At 38.3% G+C, this 27,930-nt stretch overlaps 3 protein-coding genes across 5 annotated transcripts; 2 read left to right on the top strand and 1 right to left on the bottom strand.

Annotated features, from left to right (window-relative positions):
• Nucleotides 1-283: 283 nt before the first annotated feature.
• On the top strand, nt 284-14,724 carry LOC109079600 (sulfhydryl oxidase 2). The gene is made up of 12 exons (XM_042724793.1): nt 284-639; nt 6,168-6,268; nt 8,151-8,199; nt 8,295-8,400; nt 8,595-8,685; nt 10,021-10,166; nt 10,262-10,405; nt 11,044-11,173; nt 11,290-11,412; nt 11,553-11,703; nt 11,939-12,127; nt 13,371-14,724. The coding sequence occupies exons 1-12, from the start codon at nt 381-383 to the stop codon at nt 13,880-13,882; spliced, it is 2,001 nt and encodes a 666-aa protein (XP_042580727.1). The 5' UTR covers nt 284-380; the 3' UTR covers nt 13,883-14,724.
• A 669-nt stretch (nt 14,725-15,393) lies between these two features.
• Nucleotides 15,394-20,587, top strand: LOC109083309 (nucleus accumbens-associated protein 2-like). 3 transcript variants are annotated; one of them, XM_042724795.1, is made up of 6 exons: nt 15,398-16,917; nt 17,294-18,138; nt 18,235-18,411; nt 18,544-18,649; nt 18,875-18,972; nt 19,280-20,587. In XM_042724795.1, exons 1-6 carry the CDS (start codon nt 16,817-16,819, stop codon nt 19,813-19,815), a joined length of 1,863 nt encoding a protein of 620 aa, XP_042580729.1. In that variant the 5' UTR covers nt 15,398-16,816; the 3' UTR covers nt 19,816-20,587. The 3 variants fall into 3 exon arrangements, with proteins under 3 accessions (XP_042580728.1, XP_042580729.1, XP_042580730.1); XM_042724794.1 differs by having other exon boundaries at nt 15,394-16,917; nt 17,294-18,411; XM_042724796.1 differs by having other exon boundaries at nt 15,418-16,997; nt 17,294-18,411.
• Nucleotides 20,588-21,282: 695 nt separating this feature from the next.
• LOC109079591 (xenotropic and polytropic retrovirus receptor 1 homolog) lies at nt 21,283-25,541 on the bottom strand. Its single transcript, XM_042724797.1, has 4 exons — nt 25,259-25,541; nt 24,886-25,077; nt 23,841-24,001; nt 21,283-21,542 (listed from the first exon to the last, which is right to left on the bottom strand). Exons 1-4 carry the CDS (start codon nt 25,479-25,481, stop codon nt 21,444-21,446), a joined length of 675 nt encoding a protein of 224 aa, XP_042580731.1. The 5' UTR covers nt 25,482-25,541; the 3' UTR covers nt 21,283-21,443.
• Nucleotides 25,542-27,930: the final 2,389 nt, after the last annotated feature.

Raw genomic sequence — 27,930 nt, 5'->3', positions numbered from 1 at the left:
CAATCATTATTTAATTTTTTTTTTTTTTTTTTTTTTTACAAAATCAATTATTTGTTTCTGTACATTAAACTACACTACAATCAAGATTAAATATATTTCATTCTTAGCAATATTTGTGGTGTTTGGTTTTTTTTTTTCAAACAATTTTGCTTATATTAGAGTACCATACACCGATGAATTGTTATTCAGTAAACGCGCCACATACATGATATGCGTCGTCCTTACGCAGATAGGATGCGCAAGAGAGGCGCCTGCGTCCTCTTAGCGCAGTGACGATGCTCTAGAAGACTCTCTTCCCTACTAAATGTAGTCATCCATAGGAGCGAACAGAATCAGTCTGAATGTAGAGAATTCATTTTAAGTGAGTGGCTTCAAATTGTATGGCTTTTCTTCCATCACCTCCAATGGCCGTGGCGTTTTGCGTTAAGCTCGTTGTTCTGTTGGGGCTGCTGCTCGGACAGGCTCAGTCAGCGCGGTTATACACTGAGGAGGATCCAGTGGTTATACTGAGCAGCGACAGCCTGAAGCAGACCGTGTTGAACTCCTCCAGCGCCTGGCTGCTTCAGTTCTACTCGTCGTGGTGCGGACACTGTATCCAGTACTCGCCTACATGGAAAGCGCTGGCCGGGGACGTGAAGGGTAGGTGCATTTGTATGGCCATCTTCCTGTTTATTCACTCCTTTGAGGAAATACAATAACATATCCGTTTTAACATTAAACGTTTTAAGGCATTCTCTTCAGGCACACAAGGTTTTCAAAATAATAATATGGAAAGCGGTTCTTTAGGCATGGTCATTCTTACTATGTGATGGTAATACCATGGTATATTAAAGTACTAATACTCTGATATATAACATGGCACTGAGTGATTAACATATCCATATCTCCACGAATACATATGGTAACTTACTTCATGGTTTTGCCATAGTTCAAGTAAATCATGGCATTGCCTTCATTTATAAGTACGTTAACGTTACTTGTTAGTGCCTTTTCTCTTTGGCTTGTTGTACAGTAACTGATTTTCGTTTTCTTTTTAAATGGTGTAAATGTATTTCCTTGTACATTATCACATGGGTTTTGCCTAATGAGGCTTACAGTGTGTTTGTGCTTTTGGATTTAAGTACACAGGAGGATACACATGGGAAGATGATAATCCCTGGTTTGTTGATACACCTTCTTGTAACCTTCTTCCACGGTTGTTGCTGACTGTTTTCTGTATTTATCATTGCGCTCAAGGCCTTTATGTTCACCCACAACACACACACTGTAAGATAAATGTCTCCAGGTAGTGTACAGTATGTATATATATATATATATATATATATATATATATATATATATATATATATATATATATATATATATATTAACACTTAGAGGTATAGATCACTCCAAACTGTAAATTGTGTCATTACTTACAAACTGATTCATGAGCAGATCATTCGGATAAGTTTTGTGAACCAGATCAACTGATTCACTGAACAGATCTGACTCAAAAGAATGAATCATTCACAGTTTGGACATCATGCCTGCTCTCATGAACTTGTGTCAAATAATGACTTAAATTCTGGCCTTTTGTCACACAAATCTCATGTTGTTCCAAACGTGTATGACTTTGTTCTGTTGAATATTATTCTGGCCATACTTATTAAAATAATTGAGCTGTCAATCTCCAAATAGAACACAACAGCCCCATAAATGCATTAGTCATTCATGTGACTTGTGCACTATATTCATGTCAAAGATTTGTGTGATAAAAGGCCAGAATACAAGTCGTTTTTTGACACAAGTGTGAATGAATCATTTTTTTTGAGTCAGATCTTTTCAGTGAATCAGTTGATCTGGTTCACAAAACTTATCTGAATGATCTGTTCATGAATCAGTTTGTTCCAGTTCTCAGGGTTAAAGGGATAGTTTTACCCAAAAAAAAAATATTCTGTCATTAATGACTCACCCTCATGTCATTCCAAACCCGCAAGACCTTCAATCATCTTCGGAACACAAATGAAGATATTTCTGATGAAATTCAAGATCTTTCTGACCCTGCATAGACTGCATTGCAACTGACATGTTCAAGGCCCAAAAAGTTAGTAAGGACATCGTTGAAATAGTCCATCTTATGGATACACCCAAATGAAAATTCTTGGCTAAAGCCGAACAAAAGGAAACACTGGGCCGAAGGCTGAATACCGAACTTGTTTTTTCAAATTTTTTCCCCATATATTTTGCCAATTTTTTCACCATTGCATAAATTAAATAACCAAAATGTGCTTTTTACTGTTTTGTCTAGCTTTTCAAAGAAAAAACAATTACAAAACAAAAATGTTAAAATATTTACCTAACACTTAACAAAGCAAAATTTAACTTAAAATAAATAAGTTAGTGAAATAATTTATATAATGATAATTATAATGATTTTTGCATCTTTCTCGTACAAATGCCTCCGCACTGATGTAATGTTTGCTGCATTAGTGCACACCTCTGTTTGATCGCATCACGTCATTGTTCGGTACAATTTATTTGGGTTTTTTTCTCGCTTATTTGGTTGCCGAACATTCAGTGCATCCCTAGTCCATGAGACATCAGTGGTTCAGCCTTAATTTTATGAAGCTACAGGAATACTTTTTGTGTGCGAGGAAAACAAAAATAATGAATTATTCAACAATTTCTCTTCTGTGTCAGTCTTCAATGTGCATTCACAACAGTACCACGATGCATGCTTGTGCATTCCTCTGCTTGTAAACAAGGCTCAGCGAATGCAGGTTCTACATACTCTCGTGAATGCATGTCGAATAGCCCACTGGAGAGCAAGGTTCTCAGACAATAATGACTTTAATTTTGGTCTGTTTGTTACACAAACCTATTTTATGGTGTCAGAAAATTTGGAATATAGTGTGTTCCTATGATAGAAATTTAAGGCTGAAAATGATCTGAAAACAGAAACTCAGCATATGTAATCCTACCAAACTTGTCCTGCACTGATTGTGTTTAGACCTGATAGACTCAAAGATTTCCTCTTGTTGCTTTCGTTTTCTGTTTGCTGGTTTTGATAATGTTTTATGTAAGCAGCTCTGGTTGGATGGGGAAAGCCCACCTCTGGTCAAGCTGTGACTCCTAAAGCTCCTCTAAATAAATAATGGGATTAACAGTCACTCTCTCTTTAGACCATCTTAGAGCTACAAGACCGGCCTAATTGCTAATAAAAATGCTTAGACAGCAGTGCTACGTGCCTGCCATGCTCTGAGCTAAAGCAATGATGGTATTCCGGAGGAAGCCACGTGTTGGGTGCAGTGAAGGATGACGGCGATGAAAAGGTCACTGTAGATGAGGGCAAATGCATTTAACACCTTGTCGTGAAGATGCTAGAAGTGGTAGAGCTGTGAAATTAGGTAGGGTCAAGACTGATTTATACTTCTGCGTTGGACATACGCCGTAGCCTCTACACCGTAGGATGTGCATCTGTATTCAATTATACTTCTGCAAAAATGTCACAGCACGTCAAATCTAAGCGGACTGCAAGCGCTGTGATTGGTCTGCTAGTACCCCTCCCTCCGTATGTATTTAATTTTTGTTTGTGTGTTTTGCACTTTAATATATTTTTATGTTACAAAATAAAACAAACCAAAGAACAAGTGTCTTATCATTTATTATGAAATGTAGCATTACATCACTTTGTTGTCCGCGACAAACAGTTGTTCTGCCATAGTACAAGTCCTTGTGGAGATTGAAAAAATGTCATCTTCTGCAGTTCTGTTGTTGTCTCTTTTTTTGTAGTTTTAAATAAATGATCTGTTCTTGGATATTTATTTGCCGCCGTCACGGCTAAAGTTTCTCTGACAAGCTGCTGCTTCTTCAGCTTTTGCCATGGTCTGCGGGTAACACAAGCAACATGCCCGTGGACACTGCAGACTAGCGGTTTGCATGTGTACTGCACGTTGATGCGGACAACGACGCAGAAGTTTAAATGAATACCGACGCACATCCTACGGCGTAGAGGCTACGTACGCAGAAGTATAAATCAGCCTTAAGACACTTGTTCTTTGCTTTGTTTTATTTTGTAACATTAAAATATATTAAAGTGCAAAACACACACAAAACTCAAATATACGGAGGGAGGGGTACTAGCAGACCAATCACAGCGCTTGCAGTCCGCGTAGATTTGACGCACTGTGACATTTTTGGAGAGGTGCACGTCCGGCTACATCGCAGCCTGCATGTTCTACGCACAACCTACGGCATAGTTTTGACGCAGAAGTATAAATCAGCTTTCAGTTTTTAAACCTTCAATGTCACAGTTTCAGGGTTCTCTCTCACTGGTATCCAACATCTGTAATGAGTGTTACAAATTATATTCAAAGCAAGTTTAAATAGTAATCTTAAAGGTATAGTTCACCCAAAAATTATGTCATCAATTATGTTGTTTTATTAAACATTTTATTCTGTGAAACATAAAAGAAGATATAAGGATGTTGGTAGCCAAATAGTTTTGGTGACATTTCTCAAATTATATTTTTTTACTGTATGTTTCACAGCAAAAAGAAAGTTTGGAATGGTATGTGGGTAAGTAAATGATGACAGAATTCAATTCTGGGCGTAACATCTTTTTTCCCCCAAATCCTCAAAGCTCATTTTTTCTAGGCTTAAATAGGATCCTAAATCCTAGCTTTTCAATGAGCAGGCAGATGTTGGGACTATGGTACTAAATGATTACCCTGTATTTTTTTTTTTTGGTAATTAGAACAGCATATGGTTGGCTCACAAATGCATGTGCCATTATCGTATCACAGGGTACAGTATATATGTTCTGGAATGCCGTGCCTTGCTTTTCCTCTTCATTGGACTGGGAAGGAAGGGGTGATTATGGCCCTTGGATGACTAACGTTGCGAGGACAAGTCTTCTGTTGAATGCTTTCAGTCTGCCTTTGTTGGCACAATCTGTCGGCTGGGTGGCTCGTGAGTGGCCGCCTACCAGCTGTTACCATCACAATGAGGGTCAGATGGCCCTATTGTGAGGATGCGACCTCTCTGTGCATTCCCCCACACATCCCAAAACCCACAGTCCCCCACCCTCAGGTGAAGAATAGAGGGCTAAAATGCCCCCGGCTGTCTCTCCCCTCTCTCATCCAAACATTTTTATAACAGCTGACTTCTTCACAGCCCATCTGCTTCATCTTTCTGACACAGATTTTACAGCTGTTCAGTTTATGAGTTTGCATTAAAAACAAACCACCTGGCTGTGGAAACTCTGTATATATTGTATGAAATCATGATTCCAGGCAGGACGACTATATTTCGTCTCACAAAGTTTTATGTGAGAGACTTAATATCTACGTTTCCGATGTCAGAGCTCAAAACCATGTAATGCATCAAATGATTTTAGGCTTCCTGCCAGAGGTCCTTTTACCTCTCCACTTAGGCTATCTGGCATCTGTTCTGGGTGCCAGTACAGATAAAACATTTAGTATGGACGTCAGCTTGTGTTTACAACACAAATCAAGAAATATTACTGGGCACAAGTCTCTACAAATGCTCTTCTACCTCTTCACTTAAGGGCTGATGTGAATTGTCTAAAAAGAGCATTATTAAACAGAAAGTATTGGCATAATTTGGTACTTCATCACTTGATTTAGTTTGAGGATATTTCACCCAAATAATGAAAATGATGTCATTATTTGCTCATGTCTTTCCAGACCCATTAGACATTTGTTTATCTTTGAAACACTGATGAACATATTTTTAATGACTGGGAAATTTATGTCACTCTGTTAAAAGTCAGTCTTTGACTTCAACAAGTCGCTTCTACAAGTTCAGAAAGAGATTGTAAAAGTAGCCTAATCCATATGAATGGAGCATTGATCCATGTTTATATTTGAATAAATGCCTAAATTAAATCTATTCATCATATAAAGCAATTCTGTGGTTTAAATGGCTCGATTCATATGCATTGAAGTTTAGCTAAGTTTTGGTGGAATGGACTTTCAATAGAGGGACAAAATTCTTTCAGGTTTCATTCAGAATATTTTCAATTGTCGTTAAATGATAAATAAAAGTCTTATGGGTTTGGAACAATGTGAGGGTGAGTACTTGATGACAGAATGTCTCTTTGATTTTAGATTTGCATTGTTTTGTGTTTTTGTGATGTGTGATGTGTTTCTCTACTCTCATAGACTGGGCACAGGCCATTCAGATAGGAGTTCTGGATTGTGCTCATGAGAAGAACTTCGACATCTGTAAGGAGTTTGGAATCCACTTCTACCCCACCTTCAGGGTATGTTTGTACAAATGATCTTATTTATTCTTTCAGCAGATTAAACCTATACAGTAAATCATAACAAGAGTTGTGCGATATTGAAAAAATATTAGGTGCCCTTTAAAAAAATAATTAAATAACACTTTAAATATGAAACTAAAACTGTCAGTCTTAAAGGGGTCATATGATGCTTTTTTAAAGATCATTATTTTGTGTATTTGGTGTAACAGAATATGTTGACATGCTTTAATGTTAAAAAAAAACACACATTATTTTTCAAATACTGTACATTATTGTAGGTCCTCGTCATTTTCTACAAAGTCCCTCCTTCCGACAAGTGCAGTTTGCTCTGATTGCCCAACTGACCCAGTGCATTGTGATTGGCCAAACACCGCAAGCACTCGTCATGTAATGCCCGTTTCCATAATCGCGAGCTTCATCTTTCAAAATAAATGTAAAGACAGTTAATAATGTCCTTAGTTTTATCATCAGTTCAAGCCCGAAAGGGGAACAGAGTGGTGTGACAGACACAGTGATGAAGCTCCTATGTGTTTGCAGTACACAAGCCACGGACAGTTAAGACAGCTGACTCCACTGTGTGACCCTATCTCTATCTCTCTCTCTCTCTCTCTCTCTCTCTCTCTCTCTCACTCTCTCTCTCTCTCTCTCTCTCTCTCTCTCTCTCACACACACAAACACACGACGCTCAAAACTCCACATTTGAACAGTCAATAGCAAATACTTAAATTAATAACAAAACATACTTACAGTAGCTGATTCAGAAGCGCCAGATTGTCATAGAAAAGTCAGAATTACCTCCTCTCCTAGGTTCACAAAATGGTTGTCCATAAAATGCATTGCTGTTCTGTTGTAGGTAATCTTAAAGATTCCTAAATGCATCTACTTTAGGAAGGGCAAATAAAGTGATTTTGCTTTCACCTAGAAACACACAGCATCTCCCTGACATGGCTGCTTCAACACTAACTGCGGTTACTGAAACCACGCCTTCTTTCTTTTCGTGAAGCATTTGGGTGGCATTATGCAAATATTTCCACATAGTGGCGTAGACATGTGGGGGCGTGTTTGAATGAGCCATTTTAGGTGGGCATGGAGTCTTAACTTTGATAAAGAATATCTCTTTGGGTTTGAGACTTTAGTCTTTACAACTTTACAGATCTCCTTCATGCACCAAGAGCTTGTAACACTCCATAGAGAAAGGAAAAATTTAAATCGCATCATATGACCCCTTTAATGAGCGAGTCAATGAGTTATTCATTCAATCAGTCCATTAAAACAACTGATTCATTCACGAATTAAAAAAAAAAAATGGATTCTTTATTAATTGGTCAATGCTGTACATCAAAAATGTTCATATAAATATATTAAGGATGATTTATAGGGATCACTTAGTCATCTAGTTGTGTGTTCACAGACTAGCAAAAGCTGACTGGATTATTTGGACTTAGATTATTTATTTTTATTTATTTAGCTTTTTAAATTTAATAAGCATGCTGACCGCTTGTTATACTGTGTTTGCACATTCTAAAAGTTTTTGGAAATGTTGCATCTTTGAATTCATGCATTAAATGCATCATGTTTCCTTTGCTGTTTATTGAATGCTTATACTGTGGCAAATGAACTTTTAAAAAATGAGACCCCTGCCTTCTGCTCTATTTTGCTGTGCTCCTTTCTAGCTGTTTTTGTCTTATCGAGGTCATGTAAACCTGAAACCAGCGTAATTATATAATAGACAAATGTATTATTACACCCGTATCAAATTTCTTGTTGCCAGAAAGATGTCTGATTAAGACGCTGTAAAAATTGATGTATACAGTATAGGACATGTTGTTTTATTGTTTTAGAGATTTCATTTGGGAATAATTTCTTCTTCTTTTTTTAGTATTTTAAGGCACATGATACCACAAATGATTTTGGGAAGACGTATCGTGGTAGGTTTAATCATTTTATTAATTGTCAATTAGTGGTTGTAATTATTGTGGAACTAACTTGAATTTCTGATTTTGTATTATTTGTGATCTGACAGGGGCTGACAGAGAGCTTCAGACAGTGAGGCAGTTGATGGTGAACTTTGTACAAAACCACACAAAACATGACTGGCCTGTGGGCTGCCCTCCCCTCGACCCCGCCAGGTGCCCAAATCTACATTATTACCACCCATTTTAAATCATCTTCACATACACGTTCAATTTCAGCCATTTTTGATATTTTACATTTTCCTGTCTCCAGCTTTCAGAGAGAAATTAGGAATGTTTGTTTAGGGCTTCATTTCTAGACCTAAATGTAGTTTTCTATTTAGAGACACTGAATTTGTCATCTGTTACAGGTCTGAGGAGATTCTGTCCTTAATGGGGAAGAAAACGGAGTTCTATACTGCAGTTATAGTTGAGGATGAAGACTCTTATATTGGAAGAGAGGTATGAAAAGTGGTTGTCAATTAATCTGGTTTTGTAGGACATAAAGCAGTATAAGATTGGATGTCATTATTTACTCACCAATATGTCCTTCCAAATTGATCTGATTGTTATTGGTCAGTGTTATTTTTATCAGCCGATCGATTTTCAGTTCATTTATATATAATTAAAGCAGGCACAAATTCACACGTAGACTACAGCTCTGCTGAACGACAGAGTTTTTTCTCAGTGCTGTAAGTATGGCATTGCAGCACTTGTGGGCAATTTGTTGTTGTAAGCATTCACTTTAGATGAGACATCGTTAAATTCAAGATATGTATGCCATTTTCTTTTATTGATATAAATTAACTATGATGTGTCCATTCAAGGGTAACTAGTAATTCTGCTGAATCGCTGTGCAGCTAGGAGTGGGAAAAAAATGCAAATGCATGTAAAAAAATTAATTAATGGCAAGAAAATATGGCGATTGGTCTCAGTTTCCATGATCTGTGCACCACTATTTCAAATTAGCATGACTTTCTTCTTCCACTGAACAAAAAAGAAGTCAAAAACACAAATAAGGAGAATTTTTGCTTAATGTACAGGCTGCTCTTTACCATAACATAAATGTAGATAGACACTGTAAACCTCCAAAAATATTATATTATAAAAGTATAAACAATATAATTCATGCAAAGCTGTACAACAGCTTTTTTTGAGGAACAGATTGAAATTTTAAGTAAAGTACAAGGTTAATTTACCTTTCGCCCTGCAAATATGTTCTTTATATTTAAACGTGGCGTATTCATGATACACTACAGATCCAAAGTCTTGTGTAGCGGATACTTCAAGCAAATTACCAGGAAACACAAATACACATAAATGTCTGCAAAGAAAGTTCTCCCGTGTAACATGACTGGACCAGATCGGAACTAGAGGAAAGCAAGGTTTTCAGTAAAAATCACAGAAACGTAGATCTGTACTTTACATAAAGCTGTTATATTGTTTTAGAAAACCTACATGACACTTTTATGGTGCTTGATGATTGTAGCGTACTTTTGCTGAATAAACCGGTGGGTCTCACTAAATCTTTATATTAACAAAATCATAAATAAAATGCTAAAAACAATACAAATTTAAACTTTTGTTTTGTTTTAGATTGGATCGTTTTTAAATGTTGCTTTAGACAATCCAATAAACCAAACTCCTTTTGTGTTCTATGGAAAAAGGAAAATAACATAGGTTTCAAAAGATGAGTGGGTGAGAATATGATGATCTAAATGACCCCTTTAGGCATAATTAGTGATGTAGCTAGAATTGTAATGCTTTAATTTAATGTTTTGTGCCCTTTTTAACTAGGTAATTTTGGACCTAATGCCATATGAGGGTTTGGCAGTGAAGAGAGCTCTGAGCTCAGACAAACTTCTAATGGAGAAACTAGGGATAAGCTCAGTTCCCTCAGCATACCTCTTCTATCCCAACAGCACACACACTGTCATGAATGTGTAAGTTAACAGTCTCTGCTCAATTCATTCTAGTCTGACTATCAAAAAGAGGTCCTGTTTATGTGCATTTGATGCATTTTTGTTTGTGTTAACAGTCAGAAGAGGCTACGCTTTTTCTTCTCCTCCTTCCTAAAACTCCTCCCTGGAGTACACCGGAAACAGTCCGCCTCGTCCCTGCAGCGTCCTCAGCCTGGGAATAATGGACAGGGAACCCAGGTGGAGTGGAAAGAGTTTGAAAAGTGAGTTTTTATTGATATTTACACGTTTGTCAGCAAGGACAGATTAAATTTATCAAAAGTGACAGTAAAAAAATTACAAAGGATTTCTATTTTAAATAAATGCAGTTGATTTAAACTTCATCATAAAAATAAATAAATAAAAAAATTAAATTAAGCGGCACCTGTTATCAAGAAACATTTCTTGAGCAGTAAATCTGCATATTAGCATGATTTCTGAAGGATCATTTGACACTGAAGACGAGTAATGACTGCTGAATATACAGCTTTGCTATCACAAGAATAAGTTAAATTTTAATATATATTAAAATAGGTTATTACAGTTATATTAATTCAGGAAATTGTAGTAGTATATCAGTGTTACTATTTTTTTTCTTCTTTACAATATTTTTGATTAATGCAGACACAGTGAGCACAAGAGACTTATTAAAATAAAATGTAAAAAATAATAATAATACTAATTAATTTTTTTTTTTACCAACCCCAGCCCCAGTAAATTTCTTGTACAAAGTGAAGTAGACCAAATGTCTGCACTCTCCAGTTTAACAGTTTAGAAAATGAACACCCCATATATATATATTTTTTTTGCTTGCTGTTAATTTAACTTTAAGATGAGGTAACCAATACCAATGTTTCTTTAGGTCTAAGGTATACATGGCAGATCTGGAATCTGGCTTGCATTATCTACTGAGGGTAGAACTGGCCACCCACAAGACCTTAGAAGGAGAAGAACTAAAAACTTTCAAGGACTTTGTAACAGTTGTCGCCAAGGTAGCATTGTACTCCAACACAACTTTTTCTTTGCACTTGAGCAGTCTTCTCGCACTAGAATTGTTTTCATTAGAGCGTTGAAATTTACAGGTTTATATCTTACTTTTTGATTGTAGTTATTTCCAGGTCATCAATCTGTAGTGAAACTTCTCGAGACATTGCTAGAATGGCTAGTCAGTTTACCTTTGGAGAAGATCCCCTATGATGCTATCCTGGACTTAGTTAACAACAAGATGAGGGTAAGACTGTCACCCACTAAACAACGTATTGCATCTCACAAAGTCTCTTACCTGATGACATGTAAGCTTTTAATTGTGTTTTTGTGTATGTGACAAGAGCGTAAATCAGTATGTTGGTGCTTTGTTTGTATTATTCTCAGATCTCAGGGCTGTACTTGAGTGAGCAAGTGCAGTGGGTTGGATGCCAGGGTAGCAGTGTGGCACTAAGAGGATATCCCTGCTCCCTCTGGACTCTCTTTCACGTTCTGACTGTGCAAGCTGCCAACCGACCCGATGCTCTAGCCAACACTGGTATGAGCAGGGAAATCCCTTCTGAAACATGTTTGAGATGATCTCATCCGTTGTTATCGTTATTGTAAATTAGCAAATTGAGACTAAATGTTCAGTATAAATAATTCTGTAATATAATAATTTAATATGTTGCTGTTTGGTCTGTAGCAAGTAGAGCATTCATTTGGTAGATGTTTTCTATTAGTTCCTGTTCTGCATTGCTACAATTAATTTAAACCCACCTTCTTCCTCTCAGGGTTTGAGGATGATCCCTTGGCAGTGCTTCAAACCATGCGTCGCTACATTGGGACCTTCTTTGGTTGCCGGGAGTGTGGGAAGCATTTTGAGGAGATGGCTCAGGAGTCTCTGAACCAGGTCAAGTCTGTAGATGATGCAGTTCTGTGGCTATGGAGAAAACACAACCAGGTTAATGCAAGACTGTCGGGTAAGACAGAAAAATGCACAGATGTACATTTAGGTACAAGTGAGTGACAAAATATATACATTAGCAATGTATGTTTTTTTTTTTTTTTTTTTTTTTTTTTACTTCAGCAAAGATGCATTAAATTGATCATTAACATTAAATACATTTAGAATGGTACAAAAGATTGTCATTAGTTCTGTTCTTTTAAACTTTCTATTCATTAAAGTAAAAATGTTCCTGAAAAATTGTTTCACAGTTTCAACAAAAATATTAAGCATTGCAACTGTTTTCAACGTTTAAAACAGTAAGAAATGTTTTTAGAGCAAATCAGCATATTAGAATGATTTCTGCTGGATCTTGTGATGCTACAGACTGGAGTAATGACTACTGATAAATTCAGCTTTGCCGTTAAAAGAATAAATTATAATGTCAAATATTCAAATAGAAAACAGTTATTTTAAGTAGTAATAATATTTCAAAATATTGTTTTTACTGTAGTTTTGATCAGTTAAATACAGCCTTTATGAGCATAAAAGACTTGTTTCACAAACAATAGAGAAATCTTACCAAGCCCAAACGTTTTGACTCTAGTGTAGGAAGAAAGGGAAAAAGGGAAAACTGGGAGGATTGAAGAAAGGAGACAAGAAGGAATTATTTAAGAAGGTTAAAAAAACCTTAAGAAGGTTAAAAAAAACATGAAGCCATATATAAGGACATGAATGAAAGGAAGAAAAAAAGCACCAGAGAGAAAGAAAAGGTAATGGAAGAAAGATTGAAATTAGAACTGGAAGAAAGGATTTGGAGTTGAAGGGAGAAAGTAAGAAGGATATGAAGCAAGAAAGGAGGACAGACATGAAGCATAGAAAGCAAAGGTGATAGAAAGAAGGAAGAAGAAAAAAATATTGGGAAGTAGGAAGGAAAGGAAGTATGTAATTAGGACTGGAAGGGAAAACACATGAAGGGAGAAAGCAAGAAGGGCAGGAAAAGGCAAAAGGGGTTGGAAGGAACGAAGGGGAAGGAAGGAAAAGAACAAAAGGAAGAGAAAGAAAGAAAGAAAGCTTCATTAATGTGCCATTCATTAAAGGCAAAGGGGGTAGGAAGGAAGGAAAAGAACAAAAAAAAGGAAGGAAGGAAGGACTTTATTAATGTGCCAGAAGAAATTCAAGAACTATAATGATATTTTCATGTCCAAACTATAAGTGTAAAGTTCTCATAAACATGCTAGCAGACGTTACCCTCATAGCTGATTGCACTCATTATGCAGGTTCAATGAGCGAGGACCCCATGTTTCCTAAGACTCAGTGGCCAACTCCTGATCTCTGTCCCACATGCCATGAGGAGCAAGAAGGCCTTCATGTCTGGAATGAACAGATGGTGCTCACTTTCCTCAGACAACACTATGGTGCCTCAAACATCTCTCCAAAATACTCCAGCAACAGCCAACCAGAACCAGGCCCTCCTGCTCCTGACAAACCCAAAGCCATAACCAAACCTAACAGCAACCTTCACCTCAACCAGAACCTAAAGCCATCTCCTGACAGCGCTCCTAAACATCAGAAGAGGAGTGACACCAATGATGCAGGACAGAAGCACACCGGCATCCAGATAGAAGCCAGGCCAGGGATGACGTTCCTGGGCCTGGGATTCTCCAGCGTGGACATGAGTCTCTGCGTGCTCCTCTATGCCCTCTCCTGCGTCTTCCTCATGTTCATGTTTTTCTTCTTCCGTTTTCGTTCAAAGAGATGGAAAACCAGAAACTACCGGCCTTACGTATAGCAGCGGAATACTGCGATGGAAAACTCTGGATAAGGTGAATGTAAAATATGAATCCCCTGCCAAGTGTTGAAGGAGACTTTTAATTTATTGAATTACTTTTATTTGTTTTGATCTTGTTGTTGTTGATGTTTTTTTTTTTTTTTTAATGTTTTGTAATGAAGAACTTGTCTAATGAATGATGAAAGTTAAACTCGTGTACCAGGCCTAGCTGTGTGAACAAGCACCTGTTAGCGAGGATTTCTCAACCCTAAACAGAGAGGATGATTTAACAGGAGAAGCTATTTTACTAGCAAAAGTAACAACCTAGGTCAAAGTATATTTTTATGAATATTCTACATTATTTATAGAGATTTTTATTAAAATAATATATCCTAAGTTTCTCACAGGGTATATATCATTCTCTATGAAAGTCACTCTGTCCCCATATTTCTGTTTGATGGTCCAAAAATCACTTGGGAATATGATTTATTCTGTCGCTCAAGGTCGCTAGCCGAGAAGCCAGTGACACTAAACACTGCCTGTCAATGACCAGATGTGGAAAAACCCTCGGTTTTATCTGCATGTGAAGTCACGAAAAGCGCTACACTTAATTTTAAGCTTTATTTCTTTCTTTTTATTTTTATTTTTACCTTTTAAATCTTGTCAAAATGCTTCATAATTGGTTGTATTGATGCAACTCGGCAGTAAGGGATTTATTAATCTCTTTCAAAAAATAAAAATGTGTCAAATTTTTAGACTCTTTGGTACTACGTTATACAGAGCACATTTAGTGAGTAAACCTTTATTGATAAGCCCATTTTTTTGTAGATTACAGAGGCTCTTTTGAATTGGAATTTATTTAAATAATTATTTTATACTTTTAACTTTTTTTTTTTTTTTGTTCCATGTCACTGTAAAAACAAATGCATTCTGTTGTAGAGCTCATAGAAGACACACAATATATGTTGAACCTTAAGGGAAACCATTATTACAGTGTACTCCGAGGATTCCTGATCCCAGACCGTTTATTGTTTTACATCTATATGGTATTTTGATTCAAAGTTTAGAATTAAAATGTGTTGATATTGTAAAACTTTAAATATCATTATCAGCATTTCGTTTGTGGACTGATTTGTAATGTGTTCAGCTTGTGATTATCTAATGGAGCAGTGTTAATGTGGACCTGAGGCTAAATATTTATAAAGCATTCTTATTAAAATACGGCTTCTGTGTTGTGACAGTATGAGCCCATAATGGTGGCCTTCTAAGCTGCTCTAAATTAACGGTGGTAATTTGCTTTGCATTTAGTTATAGTTTCCAGTGCTTTAAGAATTATATTTTTATCTAAAGACTATTTTTGGGTGCGGTTGTTCTGTATATATGTAGTTTGTCCTTTCAGGGGAGTTGTTGTATTTTGTATGAAGAACACTGTAAGTTATCTTTCAAATAAAAACATGTATTTCCCATCATTTTCTAGTTCAGATCTACCAACAATACAGATACATACACATAAATGTTTCATTTTGAGATTAGTTTTCTGATGAGTAGTTCTTTAAACAATCTTTTATGAGAAGAACAGTCAGATGTATCGTGCTGAGAAAATGGTGTAACTGCAACTTCAAGTCTAAGCACATCGGGAGGTCATTTAAGTTTTCTATTGCTGTAAGTCTGTGTCTGCCCTCTAGAAGGCAGTATGGAGTATCCCTTTTCCCACCAGCTCAGACTGCAGTCTGTTCTCCCCAGGGACATCATGCATGTGACCATACTAACGCTGTCTATTACTAGAGCTCCAGCTGTCAACTTAACAGATGTCTGCACAGGCACTTGTGTTTCCAAATGTAAAATAACTTACGATGTTCATCTCTTCACACTGGAAGAGGACATTTTCCTCAATGATGGTGTGCATTTCACACTGGGAACAAGTTTAAGGGAACTTTCTTCAAGAGACAGCTTAATGTGTCAAGTTTTGCTTTTTTCCTCCGGCCTGACACGGTTTCACAGCTTTTAAAAAGACCAGACAGAAAGCTGGAATCAAGTTTTGCAGCATTCACAGGGAGTGTGTCTGCTGCACCTTATTGATTTATTATCTTTTTTTTTTTTTTTGCTGTTGATATTAGACAGAAGACTGGAACATGGCAGTTCATCTCTAATAGCGCTGACTCACGCCGTAGCCCGTAGCATCTCAGCATTAAAAGGCAGCGAGTCAGAGACAGAAGCATAGCACCTTCTTCCCCACTTTGCTGAGAGACGCTGCTTTACTGCCCCACTGCTCCGTACTCAACTCTTACTTGCACACTACAGTCTTTCAGCCATCCGTCTAATACGTGCCGTCTTAAAATGCTTCTCGGTTTGATGTACTGATCTGACATTCAGGGCAGCTTTGAGGCTGAGTCTCTCTCTTTTCTTTCTCTTATCGTTTGAGTATCTGTCTGATGCCGTGTTGGCACATCTGATTGGGTATGCAGACTCTGTACTGAGCATGCCAGCCTGTGACAGGGACTGCAATGCAGAGCTGCTCTCCTGGCACACACCGTTTGTCTGCCCTTAATGTAAATAATCCTGAACATGCAGCCAATCAAGGCACACGGCTTCTGATGGAATATGTGTCTGCACGTATTCGGGTTAGTGCATGTGGGGTGCACGCTCCTGTTCTTGTCTTTTCTTCGTCTGTTGACGCTCAAATAAAAGTGAGCCATTGCTCTCTCTCTTTCTGTCTTGCCTGTCTTTTGTCTCCATCGCACATGAACACGTTTACTCTCTGCAGGGCAGTTATCCGCATCAGGCTCTCTCTCTCTTTCTCTGTCTCTCGCTCGATCTCTCTCTCTCTCTCTTTCTCTCTCTCTCTCACTCTGTGTCCTTAAATGACTTTCCTTCAGTCTCACTCCCTCCCCCTCTCTCCCTAGTCTCTGTGTCTGTGCCTATAGCCTCTCTCCCCCTTTCTGTGACATACAGTAGATGGTGCATCGATTGCACACAGACGCTTGCTTTCCCTCTCGCTGGCTCATTCTTGTGCGGGCAGGAAGAGGACGGATTGAGACGTATCTCTGCTTCTCAAGGTACCTTTCCTCATGCTGAGCTGCTGTGAGGAGCCTGGCCGTATTCTCTCTCTCTCATCTCGGAAGATTCTGCTATAGAGGTCAGGTAGTGGCGGGGTGGAGAGGGAGGGTGGGCGGGTGGGTGATTTTGTGGGTCACTTTTCAGCTTCTTTTGAATACTCCAGGCAAGCTTATGCTGAGTTGCCAAACATGCAGACTCTAGTAATGTTGGGGTGAAGAGAGCTGTTTACCAAGGGAGTTGCTGTGCAGCATTTCTGTCGCATTTTTCTGCTGTGTCTGCACCAGATAAACATTGTGTGACTTTTGAATCTAGTCATTTTCTGTTTGTTACCTCATCAAGCCGGTCCACCTTCATTTTGACTTTCTGCTGTCTTAGATGTCTGGTGAGAACATCCTGTCTTCTCCAGAGATCTGAAACGGGCATTATGTCTCAGCTCTTGCACATGGAGATTCCAAACTTTGGCAGCACTGTTCTGGACAGCCTTAATGAACAGCGGCTGCTGGGCCAGCACTGCGATGTGGCCATCATGGTCAACGGACAGGCCTTCAAGGCCCACCGTGCCGTTTTGGCGGCCAGCAGCCTCTACTTCCGTGACCTGTTCAGCGGTAGTGCCCAGACGCTCTTTGAGCTGCCCTCGTCAGTGGCCCCGTCCTGCTTCCAGCAGATTCTGTCATTCTGCTACACAGGCCGGATGACGGTGAGTGCCAGCGATCAACTGATGGTCATGTACACCGCAGGCTACCTTCAGATCCAGAACATCGTAGAGCGAGGAATGGACCTCATGTTCAAGGCCAGCGCTCCATACTGTGACTCGCAGACATCTGCCACAGATGATCCCCCGAGCCCAAACAACAACAACTCCTCCCTGTTGCTAGGCGACCAGCCCACAACTGTCTGCAAGATCAAAGAAGAGAAGCTGGAGACCCCGGTGTGTGCTCAGAACGGGGAGCTAAAGCACTCAGAGGAGGACAGAGGACCTAGAGGCAGATCTTCAAGGAATGGCACTCTTTTCTATACAAGTGGAGGCGCAAACGGGGTCATACCCGTTATGCATGCTTACGAGCACTCGACCCGAGATCATGCCAGTCCTGGTGCCTCTAGCCTCCCGACCACAGACAGCCCAACTTCACACCAAAACGAGGAGGAGGACTTTGAAGATGACTCGTACGAGAGCCTGACAAATGGGAAGATCTTCGGGGGCTCGTCCGGGATCTACGGCAGTAAATGTCTTTTAATGGACTTCTCTTTTGCTCCATTGCAGCTCAAAACACTACGGATTTATCCCTGTGAGTGTGATCTGTTGTGTGTCTTACCAGTGCAAGAGAAGATGGAGGTGTCCTCCCTGCCTCTGTCCTTGGAGAACCGTTTCTGTGTGCTGTTAGGAGGAGACAGAGAGGCTCTGCCTGCCGGACTCATCAGCCAGATCGGCTACCGTTGCCACCCTGCTCTCTACACAGAGGGCGACCCTGGAGAGAGACTGGAGCTGATTGCAGGTGAGGCCTGAATAATAGCAGCCTGTCTGAAACTCCATGTCATCTGAATTATTTAATAGTTCAGACTAAGTCATTTGAGTCACTGATTCAGAGCTAAGGTCTGCTTGTTTCTCTGTTGTTGGTGCTTTGGAGGATCTGGTGTCTTCATGACTCGTGGGCAGCTGATGAACTGTCACCTCTGTGCTGGGGTCAAACACAAAGTCTTGCTGAGGCGTCTTCTAGCTGCTTTTTTTGACAGGTCTAAAACATTACAGATGTGTAACAAGTGTAATGTGTATCTGTAGAATGTCTGAAATACCAAGAGCTTAGTTCTGCAGTAAAAATAGCCAAGCAGAGATGGAATCAATCTTTTCACATTCAAATGTTTAGTATATTTTTTAGATGACTATAAGGACCGCATGGTTTTTTGGAAAAATATTGTGTGTGTGCCCTCCAGTGGTTGACTATGGTATTTTGACTGCAGGAACACACTGGCTGACAGCTGTGGGACTGGAATACGTTCCTCCAACTGTGATCCAAATCGCAAACCACTGGACAGTCGCATACTCAACACAGTCAAACGTGAGAAACCCTTTGTTATGCTTTTACAGTTAGCGAAAGGCACTCTATTTAATATATGTTTCTTGTTTTAGTGTACATGATTCCTTGGTTTGCTTTTTTAAAGTCTTCAAAATCTTTCATCAAAACTTTCCTTGCCTCCAGTTTTCACTTTTCATGATCCAATCACCTTACCAACATTTAATCCTTTTTCATTTGGAAATATGTGTATGTTTCATTCGGAAATACAGTGTAGAAGTGAAATACGCTCAATGTTGACTTGAAGCATTAATATTCTTTTTTTCTCTCTCTCTCTCTGCTTTATCATTAGTTTACTGTCAGAACTTTGCCCCTAACTTCAAAGAAAGCGAGATGAATGTGATTGCCGCAGACATGTGCACCAATGCCCGGAGAGTTCGCAAACGCTGGCTCCCCAAGATCAAGTCCATGCTTCCGGAGGCGATCGAGGTGTACAGGGGGACTGCGGTCCTGAGCCAGGTGGAAGGTGCTACCCAGCCAGGCGGTGGCTTTCCGTTTGAGTCAGAGTTCAAACACCTGGCAGCATCAAATCTGACTCTGGAGCAGCATCTCTATGGAGACTGTAGAGAGACACTGAGGAATGGCTCTCACTTCAATATGGAAGAGAGGTCCCAAAAAGGTGAAGAAGCCAAGACTGAGCCAAGTCGAGCCAAAGAGCCAGACAACCCTCAGGAAGTTGAAAGGCTTCCGGAGAGTCCCGAGAGAGCGGCCAGTGTGCTTGCCCTCAACCCTGCCAGCAAGAAAGGGGAAAAAGAGCATGCAACCAGCAGCCCCAGATCACAGAGAGAGGAACAGACCAGACAGAGACCACTAGAAGAAGATCAGTGACTTCCTCCACTTCGTACTATTAAAAACTGGTCTGCAGCTTCCCACACCAAAAAGGATCATTATCAGTAAAGGCAATCTCCCATGTCACTGAACATTACATTAAAGCTGCATGATCATGGAACTGGACATACAACATTTTTTCCAGTATAGACTGAAAAATGTCTGCATTAAATACAGTTGTGATTACAAGTTTACCTACCTCTTGAAGAATCTACAAAATGTTTCTTTTAAAAATAAGAAGGGATTGTAACAACTGCACTTTAGTTTATTACTCACCTTATGAAGCTGTTTGAGAGATATTTACATTTATTCTACAAGACAAAATAATTAAATTTACACATCTGATTATTTTCAAAGGTTTACATACCCTTGGATTTTAATATCATATATTGCCTCCTTAAAGATCAGTAGCTGTTTGTAGGTCCTTTGCGATAGTTGTGCATGAGTTTCTGTTTTGTCCTGAGCAGTTAAGCTGTTCTTGACAAATCCTCCAGGTCCAGTAAGTTATTTGGTTTCCCAGCATGCTCTGCACATTTGAGTTCTTCCCTAAAGTGGCTATATAATGCTGATATCCAGTTTTGCTGCTCTGGACAATTGAGGGACTCATGCAAAACTGTGATGCTTGAGGCAACTCACAATATTAAGAATCAAAGGTATGTAAACGTCTCAGGATTTTTGTGTAGTTTTTTTTTCTTATGAAATTTACACAAATATCTTTTATGCAGCTTCTTCAGGGCAATACTAAATTACTAACACAACAACATTTTAATGATCTTCTTTTTTAAAAAAATATTAAATGTCTTACCAATTCCCCAAGGGGTATGCAAACATCTGAGCACGACTGTCTAAAAATTTTTAAGGATCTTTAAAGAAGCCACTTAGCATACGTAAATACAGGCACATATACAAGCCCAGTACATTAAGGCAAGCTGCAGTGCGTTTTTTTTATGAATGCATGTGATGCATAAGCTCTGGCATTTCTGACTAAATACTCTTGCCAATTACAGAAACAAATGGATCATGGACTTCTGCATGGCAAAAACAAGTGAAGGACAAAGGCTTTCCTTAATATAACATGACTTACATGCTTCAGAAATAAACTATACTGCTTTGACTCCAGCAGGACAGTGGGATTGCTATGTACAAAGCTGACTGTGGGACTGCTGAGTTCAGTACAGTAAGGGAAGGTGAACAGAGAACAACAGTTCTCTAGAGAGTAGCCTGGACTCTCAGTTTTCCCTCTCAAGCTTTTTAATCTTACTCTTGTTCTCAAGCTGCTGTATAGTAAATGCTTGCCTGTTTTTTGCATATCAGCTGGTCTGGACATTTAAAACGTGGTTGTATGATTGTTTTTTGGAAGCGAAATAAAGGAAAGGATTATTTTGAGGGATAATTAGGTTATGCCTATTATTGTCGGTTAAAATGACTTTTACGATGCAATTTATTTATCGTGGAAAAAACACAACGTTAGAATAGTTTTACTTTATTGCAGAAAATACAATGCATGTGAAATGTCTCAGTAAGGTCTAAATGAACCAATATAGTTACAGAATTCATTATTGTTAACAGGATTATCATTTTCTTATCTAACATCTCATTTGCACACCTATATTATCAAATATTTAAAACTAAATTTTGTTCAAGTTATACAGACAGATTTTTTCTCTTAAATGCATAGATGAATCTCTGCATCTGTTCCCCCAACAGGCAGTTTCGTCTCCTTTACCCTGCAAAAGAACAACATTGTTCATTTTTTAGATATCATTGACTATGTTCTTTGAATTATTAAACAATTTTTTTTTTAAACTACTAAGATGGAACAGATTCAGCAGTTGTCCAGAAAATAACCTGTGTTTTGGGAGAGGTAAACAGCATATTGTGGCACGCGTGCCGATTTTGTGATAGTCTTTAGATAGCACATTCTGATCCTTTTCCAGATGCCTCCAGATGTTGCAGAAATCTCGAACAGCACAACAATTCTCACAATTTTTCAGTTGCTCATTTTCCAGCCGAAAGAGATTCCAAATAAAACGTCTTGTTGAACAGAAAGAAACGATTAAGGAAGTAAATGCACTAAATAATAATTCTTCTGCTAAATAGTCAAATAACCTCCAAAAATATGGTTCCTACACCGAAAACTATCTTCACTAAAAAATTGCAAGTGAATTTCATAATTGATTACAATTAAAAAGCAACTAACACATTGAATTAAATGTGACGCTTTGAAATAGAAAGACTGAAATAGTATTTTCTTATCAAATATAGTCCAATAATCTTTTTTACAACTTCAAACATTTTTTTTTTTTTTACAGTTTTAAAATGGATTTCTTAAGGTACAATGTAATCCTGAATATTTCTCCTATGAGTCAGCAGCCACTTTAAAATTAAATTATAGCAAAATGTGATTGCGCTGATCATCCCAGATTATAAGTTTACATACTTGCTGTCTTGCTGCTTAGAGCATGTGACTGAAATCTAACCTGAGGACTTCCAGTGGTGCCAGCAGGGCACTTGCTGTGGCAGCTGCAGCTGAATCCTTCATCTGAGCCAGGAGGATATTTATAGCCCAAGAGACCCGCAACAGCACATCCGCCAGCATAGCTGTATAGTAGTACCACTGAAAGAGCACATCTCTCAATATTGAAGACTATTCCAGAGCTGTTGCAGGTCCAGTGCTGCCAACTGCTTTCAGTTAAAAGTAGCTCAAACTGGTAGCTAAATGTCATTAGATGACATCATAATGGCTGATTCACTGATCTATGTAAAGATGAATATAGATCAGTGGGCAAGATGAGAAATTAGATAAGGTTTGTCCAAGAAGTTGCTATATTTGTTCCTAAACTTTTGAAAAAAGTCTCAAAAGGATGTGGGGAAGTTGCTAAATCTTGCTACAAAGTTGCTAAATTGGCAACACTGTGCTGCTCACTTTGACCCCTAGTGGTTCATTTAATGTCAACTTTTCAGCCTGAAACTTCATGAGATGCCAATGTTAAATGCTTGCACTGTCACTGTCACCACATAGACTAAATCAACACCAAATTGTGACTTTTTAGCTGTGATTTGTCATGTATGGTCAATTTGACTGAATAATACCTATATGGTGGATCTGAAATGTTGACAGCACAGAAAGGTTTAGTACAGTGGTATCTCTTCTACCAAATCTTTTCTAAACCAGATTGAGTGCTGATATTGCCTGCTACATGAATAAATGTGAACTTTTGAGAACTAATATCCAATTTCTGTACCATGTGGGTCACATAGACATTTATGGGTATGTGCATAGGAACAGTTCACTCAATACGTGTAAAATGTTAATTTTACTAACCATCATAACTCTATCCATAAACTGTTTTTTTTTTTTTTTTTTTTTTTTTTTTCATGGAAAGAAATTGCATTTTTAAATGATATCCTGGTCACTTTTATATTATAAAAAGTCAATAGGGATTGGGGATGTCAACTGGGTTGCCAGATCTGTGTAACAAAACCAGCCCATTGGCCAATCAAAATAGCCCAAATAGCAAAACTCCACATACATTTTAGAAGTGAAGTGAAGAAGTGACATGACATACAGCCAAGTATGGTGACCCATACTCAGAATTCGTGCTCTGCATTTAACCCTCCAAAGTGCACACACACAGCAGTGAACACACACACACCGTGAACACACACCCAGAGCAATGGGCAGCCATTTATGCTGCGGCACCCGGGGAGCATTTGGGGGTTCGGTGCCTTGCTCCAGGGCACCTCAGTCGTGGAATTGCAGGCCCGAGACTCAAACCCGCAACCTTAGGGTTAGGAGTCAAACTCTCTAACCATTACGCCACGACTTCCCCATAAATATGCCCCTAATATATTAAAGCTTTGTGTGAAGATAAGACCAAAAGTTTGGGGCAAACCATTCCTTTTATATATAATATATATTATGTATCATGTTAACAAAGATAATCTCCAGATCAAAAAAAAACAAAAAAAAACTCAATAAAAACTATTAAAAAACAGTGTTACAATTGTATACTAACTTTTACCTGTTGGGAGAACACCAGCTCGTCTTTTAGCAGGCCATTTCCCTGAAGTAATCCCCAATCCATCCTTAAATCCCAGCTCACTGTGACTAGAACACCTGTACAGGTAGCCATGGCCCATATATACAGGTATATTCTCCCTTCCACAAGCAGAGAAGATCTCTCTATGACACACACACGTTTGTTTCTGAGAATTCTGGGGACTTTTCATAGACTTCTATTACTTTTATACTGACCAAACAATACTTTCTATCCCCTAACTCAGTGGTTCCCAATCCTGGTCCTGGAGAACCCCCAACACTGCATGTTTTTGGTGTCTGTCTTATCTGACACACATATTTGAGGTCTTGGAGTCTTCGCTAATGAGCTGATGAGTTGAATCAGGTGTGTTTGAATAGGGAGACATCTAAAATATGCAGTGTTGGGGGTTCTACAGGATTGGGAACCACTTGCCCTAACTCAACCCTAACCCTAAACCTACCCCTTACAGAAAACCTGTTTGCATTGTTACACTTACAGATAAACATCGTTTACTATTTTGAATAATTTTTTTCCCCTCGTGGGATTGCAGGCCTGTCCCCACTATGTCAAAAATTGCAGGTTTTACCATCCTTGTGGGGACAATTGGTCACAATGTAGCATAAACAAGTAAACACACACACACACAGACTGTGAGACTGAGTATTATCACACTTCAAGGTCCTTGATATTTGCCTTACATTAACCATTAAACATCCAGATCTGCATAGAATAGTTATTTGTTTGAAATATGAGAACATATTCTCATAAGTTAAGGGTGCAATCAGTTATTTTATGCTCTTGTTTGTCTTCCTAAACAACCAATACATCAAATATCATTGTAGATCACAGATTACAATAAGTGCAGGACGTGTAAAGCTTTCTCTGTAAATAATGCTTAAAATATTGTGCTCAAACAGCTACTATATAATCTACAGTCTCAGAATTTCCTGTCACTAAATGCTGTATTAAATTTGCCAGTTCATAGTTTTATCCAGAAGATATTTCTACCCATTCATTTGGTGTGTACCTCTGGCCATGTTGTAGAGGCTGGCGAAGGTGACCATAAGAAACACAGTGAAGTATTTTCCTGCATTCAGGAGATGTAGCGTGTGGCCAGTGTCCCAGAAGCACCTCAGGCATTGTGCAAATCTCAGCCATGGTGGAAAGCACTGGATCAGACAGGTTACAGGCTTACTATAAAATCCACAGTCCAGACTCACTGCAGACAGAAGAAAATCTCAACTAAAACAAGACAGTAATATAAAGAGGTTTCTTGAAACATATAGTTCTACAAACTTTGATAAGTAATTCTGCCCTAAAACTAAATTTTACTTTAATCTGTGTCCCATTTTCAGTATATAATACTGCAGGCACAGATACTGTAGCAATTAGATGGATACCTGCGGATAGAGGGCTGTCAGACCACATATCTCTCCAGTTGATCTGATATGTATAGAAGCACAGCAGATCCCTCAAGCCAAGGAACAGAGGGCTAAGACTGTTGAATTGATCAGCTAGCCAGCATTCTGCAAAGCCCACGGGCTGAAAAGGGGCTGCCAAGACCTTACTCTGTAATATAGACATTTTAATGCATAAATGAGGATGCTGCATATGAAAATGCATTCTCTTGAGAGCACTGCTGGTAAAATGTGTACTATCGGTAAAACTTTGTACAGCAAAGACAGAAAGGCTCTAGGTGAAAATACATATACCTTGGATATTAATACAGACAAGATTTCAACATGAACATTAATTTGTTTGCCAAGGTCGGCTTTAAGGGGAAGTCATGGCCTAATGGTTAGAGAGTTTGACTCCTAACCCTAAGGTTGTGGGTTCGAGTCTCGGGCTGGCAATACCATGACTTAGGTGCCCTTGAGCAAGGCACTGAACCCCTAACTGCTCCCCGGGCACCGCAGCATAAATGGATGCTCCGGATGTGTGTTTGCTGTGTGTGTCCACTTTGGATGGGTTAAATGCAGAGCACGAATTCTGAGCATGCGTCACCATACTTGGCTGTATGTCATGTCACTTTCACTTTTACAGAGGTGGAATAAAAGAAACTGTAAAACAGATCTGTTTGTACCCACAACATTCTGAAATATATTATATATGTATACAAATACTTTTTTATGTATTTAAAAATATTATGCTTTATTTAAAAAAATATTACACGAATGTTAGCAGGATTCAACACAGCAGTGTTAGTAATCACAGCCCTGATTCAGGCCAGCAGCATGCTTGCAAGTGTGATATTGCTTTTACAAAAGATATTAATAAACAAGGTATGAAAAGAAGATATTCATATTTTAGGAAAGTTACATTCTAGATGCAATATTGTTTTTTGTTTTTTTTTAATATGGTTTTTAATATGGTCTTTTTCTTTGTCTTTGTTTTTTATTTTTTTTCTATTTTGCTCTGCCAACAAAAAGTGTCCAAATGAAACCAAAAGAGAATAAATCATAGGGTGTCTTTGCACAAAACACTGTACTGGTGCTTTGTTCATTAATAAATCAATGTTTTTGAATGAATCAATTGAATGAATGATTCAATGAGAATACCCTCTAAAAAATGCTGGGTTATTTTTTTTTTACCCAAATGCTGGGTTCAGCATGTTGGGTCAATTTATTGGGTTATTTTAATGATGGGTTATTTTTTCTTACCTAACCGCTGGGTTGTGCTTGTCTCCGATGAAACTTCTCGACAACCCATCTGCTGAGAGCACAGGCTTTTTAAGTCTACAGGAGAGACCAGTTCTCAGCTCCGCTGCTGCCGATTTGGTGCACTTTTTCGGGGAAATAAAGGGTTGTATACATTTTATTTCATTTATAAAGTATTCAGTTTGGTGTAAATTATATTATTTTACGCAACATAAGGACAAGATGTCAGTCAGCTGATGACGTCTTTGCCTTGCATAACATAAATGGATTTTATTCGTTATAATACTGAGTGTAATTTAATTTGATGTTAAAATATGTTCTCTAATCTCAGTACTGTTTGTTTTTGGACAGGTTTTGGAGTCAGTCACACCATCTTTCAGCTATGAGTGAAACGTGAGGCCGCGGTCTGAAGTTCGCAGTTCCCCCGCAAACAGCAGCCCTTCACCGGCTCAGATTTCAGCGACACACCAGCACGAGAATTAGCACTATTTCAGTAAAAAGCAATTACAGAGAATGGTTGAATACACTTAAATTAAAATGCTACTTCTAAATGTTCCTTTTTAAATTCTAAAATGCTTGTTAAACGAGTTTAATGTAATATTGTAAACTATGCTGTATTCACCGAAATAAATTCAGATTGTGTTGTATTTTGTCCATGGGGGTTCTTGCTGAATAATAAATGTTCATCTTTTGATTATTGCTGTTTCTTCACATAATTATGTGTGTGATTTTTAATTTTTCCAGCCAATTTTAAGCCAGCAATATAATCATTTTTAATCAATAAATTAAACAACTCAGCATGTTTGGTAAAAACGTTTAACCCAATCAGCTGGGTCAAAATAACCAGCATGTGTTCTGTCCAATATTTACCCAGCACTGGGTTGCCAAATAACCCAGGTTGGTTTGTTTATAACCCAGCAGTTTTTAGTGTGTACATCTCATCATTCATCATGTTCAGGAACACATGTTCCCCAAAATTGCTCAATGTTGAGGAAAACCTTACAGTTTTAGTTAAATTATTTAGAAATTACATATAATTTTGTAGTAAAATGTGAACTGTTGCACATTTTATTCACCCAGAGATGAGTATGTTTATTTTGTAAAATGCTTGCAACTGCTTTTTATTACTTAATTACTGTAGAAACAGCACAATTAAAATGTATTGTCTGATACATAGGGACAACTGAACAGACATTTAGGAGTTTATTTTAAACTGCAAAGTATTGAATGTTAAATGTGTAAATAAAGCTTTTTTCCTTGCAATTTTATGTCTGTCCCATCAGTAATTAAAAGTTATGCACATTTGCGGCCTTTACACCCATTTGAACAATTGGACCAAATACAAGAAAAATGTCATTTAAGTAGACAAGTGGTCAAGTGCAAAGAACACAAGTGTGGGCATTAGGACAGTTTCT

This window comes from Cyprinus carpio, chromosome B5 (assembly GCF_018340385.1).
Source record: "Cyprinus carpio isolate SPL01 chromosome B5, ASM1834038v1, whole genome shotgun sequence".
In the NCBI taxonomy this organism is placed as follows: Eukaryota; Metazoa; Chordata; class Actinopteri; order Cypriniformes; family Cyprinidae; genus Cyprinus; species Cyprinus carpio.
This window is presented reverse-complemented; position numbering and strand designations above follow the sequence as displayed.

What these genes read in the sequence shown, in the direction of transcription:
- LOC109079600 (XM_042724793.1), top strand. Translation starts at nt 381, where the DNA reads ATGGCTTTTCTTCCATCACCTCCAATGGCCGTGGCGTTTTGCGTTAAG. An exon ending in ACTCTTATATTGGAAGAGAG is followed by an intron (nt 8,686 to 10,020) that starts GTATGAAAAGTG and finishes CTTTTTAACTAG; the next exon opens with GTAATTTTGGACCTAATGCC. An exon ending in TAGTTAACAACAAGATGAGG is followed by an intron (nt 11,413 to 11,552) that starts GTAAGACTGTCA and finishes TATTATTCTCAG; the next exon opens with ATCTCAGGGCTGTACTTGAG.
- LOC109079591 (XM_042724797.1), bottom strand. Translation starts at nt 25,481, where the DNA reads ATGCATTTTCATATGCAGCATCCTCATTTATGCATTAAAATGTCTATA. An exon ending in CCTCTACAACATGGCCAGAG is followed by an intron (nt 24,002 to 24,885) that starts GTACACACCAAA and finishes TGTGTGTCATAG; the next exon opens with AGAGATCTTCTCTGCTTGTG. An exon ending in AGCTGGTGTTCTCCCAACAG is followed by an intron (nt 21,543 to 23,840) that starts GTAAAAGTTAGT and finishes GTTCTTTTGCAG; the next exon opens with GGTAAAGGAGACGAAACTGC.
- LOC109083309 (XM_042724794.1), top strand. Translation starts at nt 16,817, where the DNA reads ATGGTGCATCGATTGCACACAGACGCTTGCTTTCCCTCTCGCTGGCTC. An exon ending in GAGACTGGAGCTGATTGCAG is followed by an intron (nt 18,412 to 18,543) that starts GTGAGGCCTGAA and finishes GGTGCTTTGGAG; the next exon opens with GATCTGGTGTCTTCATGACT. An exon ending in CTAGCTGCTTTTTTTGACAG is followed by an intron (nt 18,650 to 18,874) that starts GTCTAAAACATT and finishes TTTTGACTGCAG; the next exon opens with GAACACACTGGCTGACAGCT.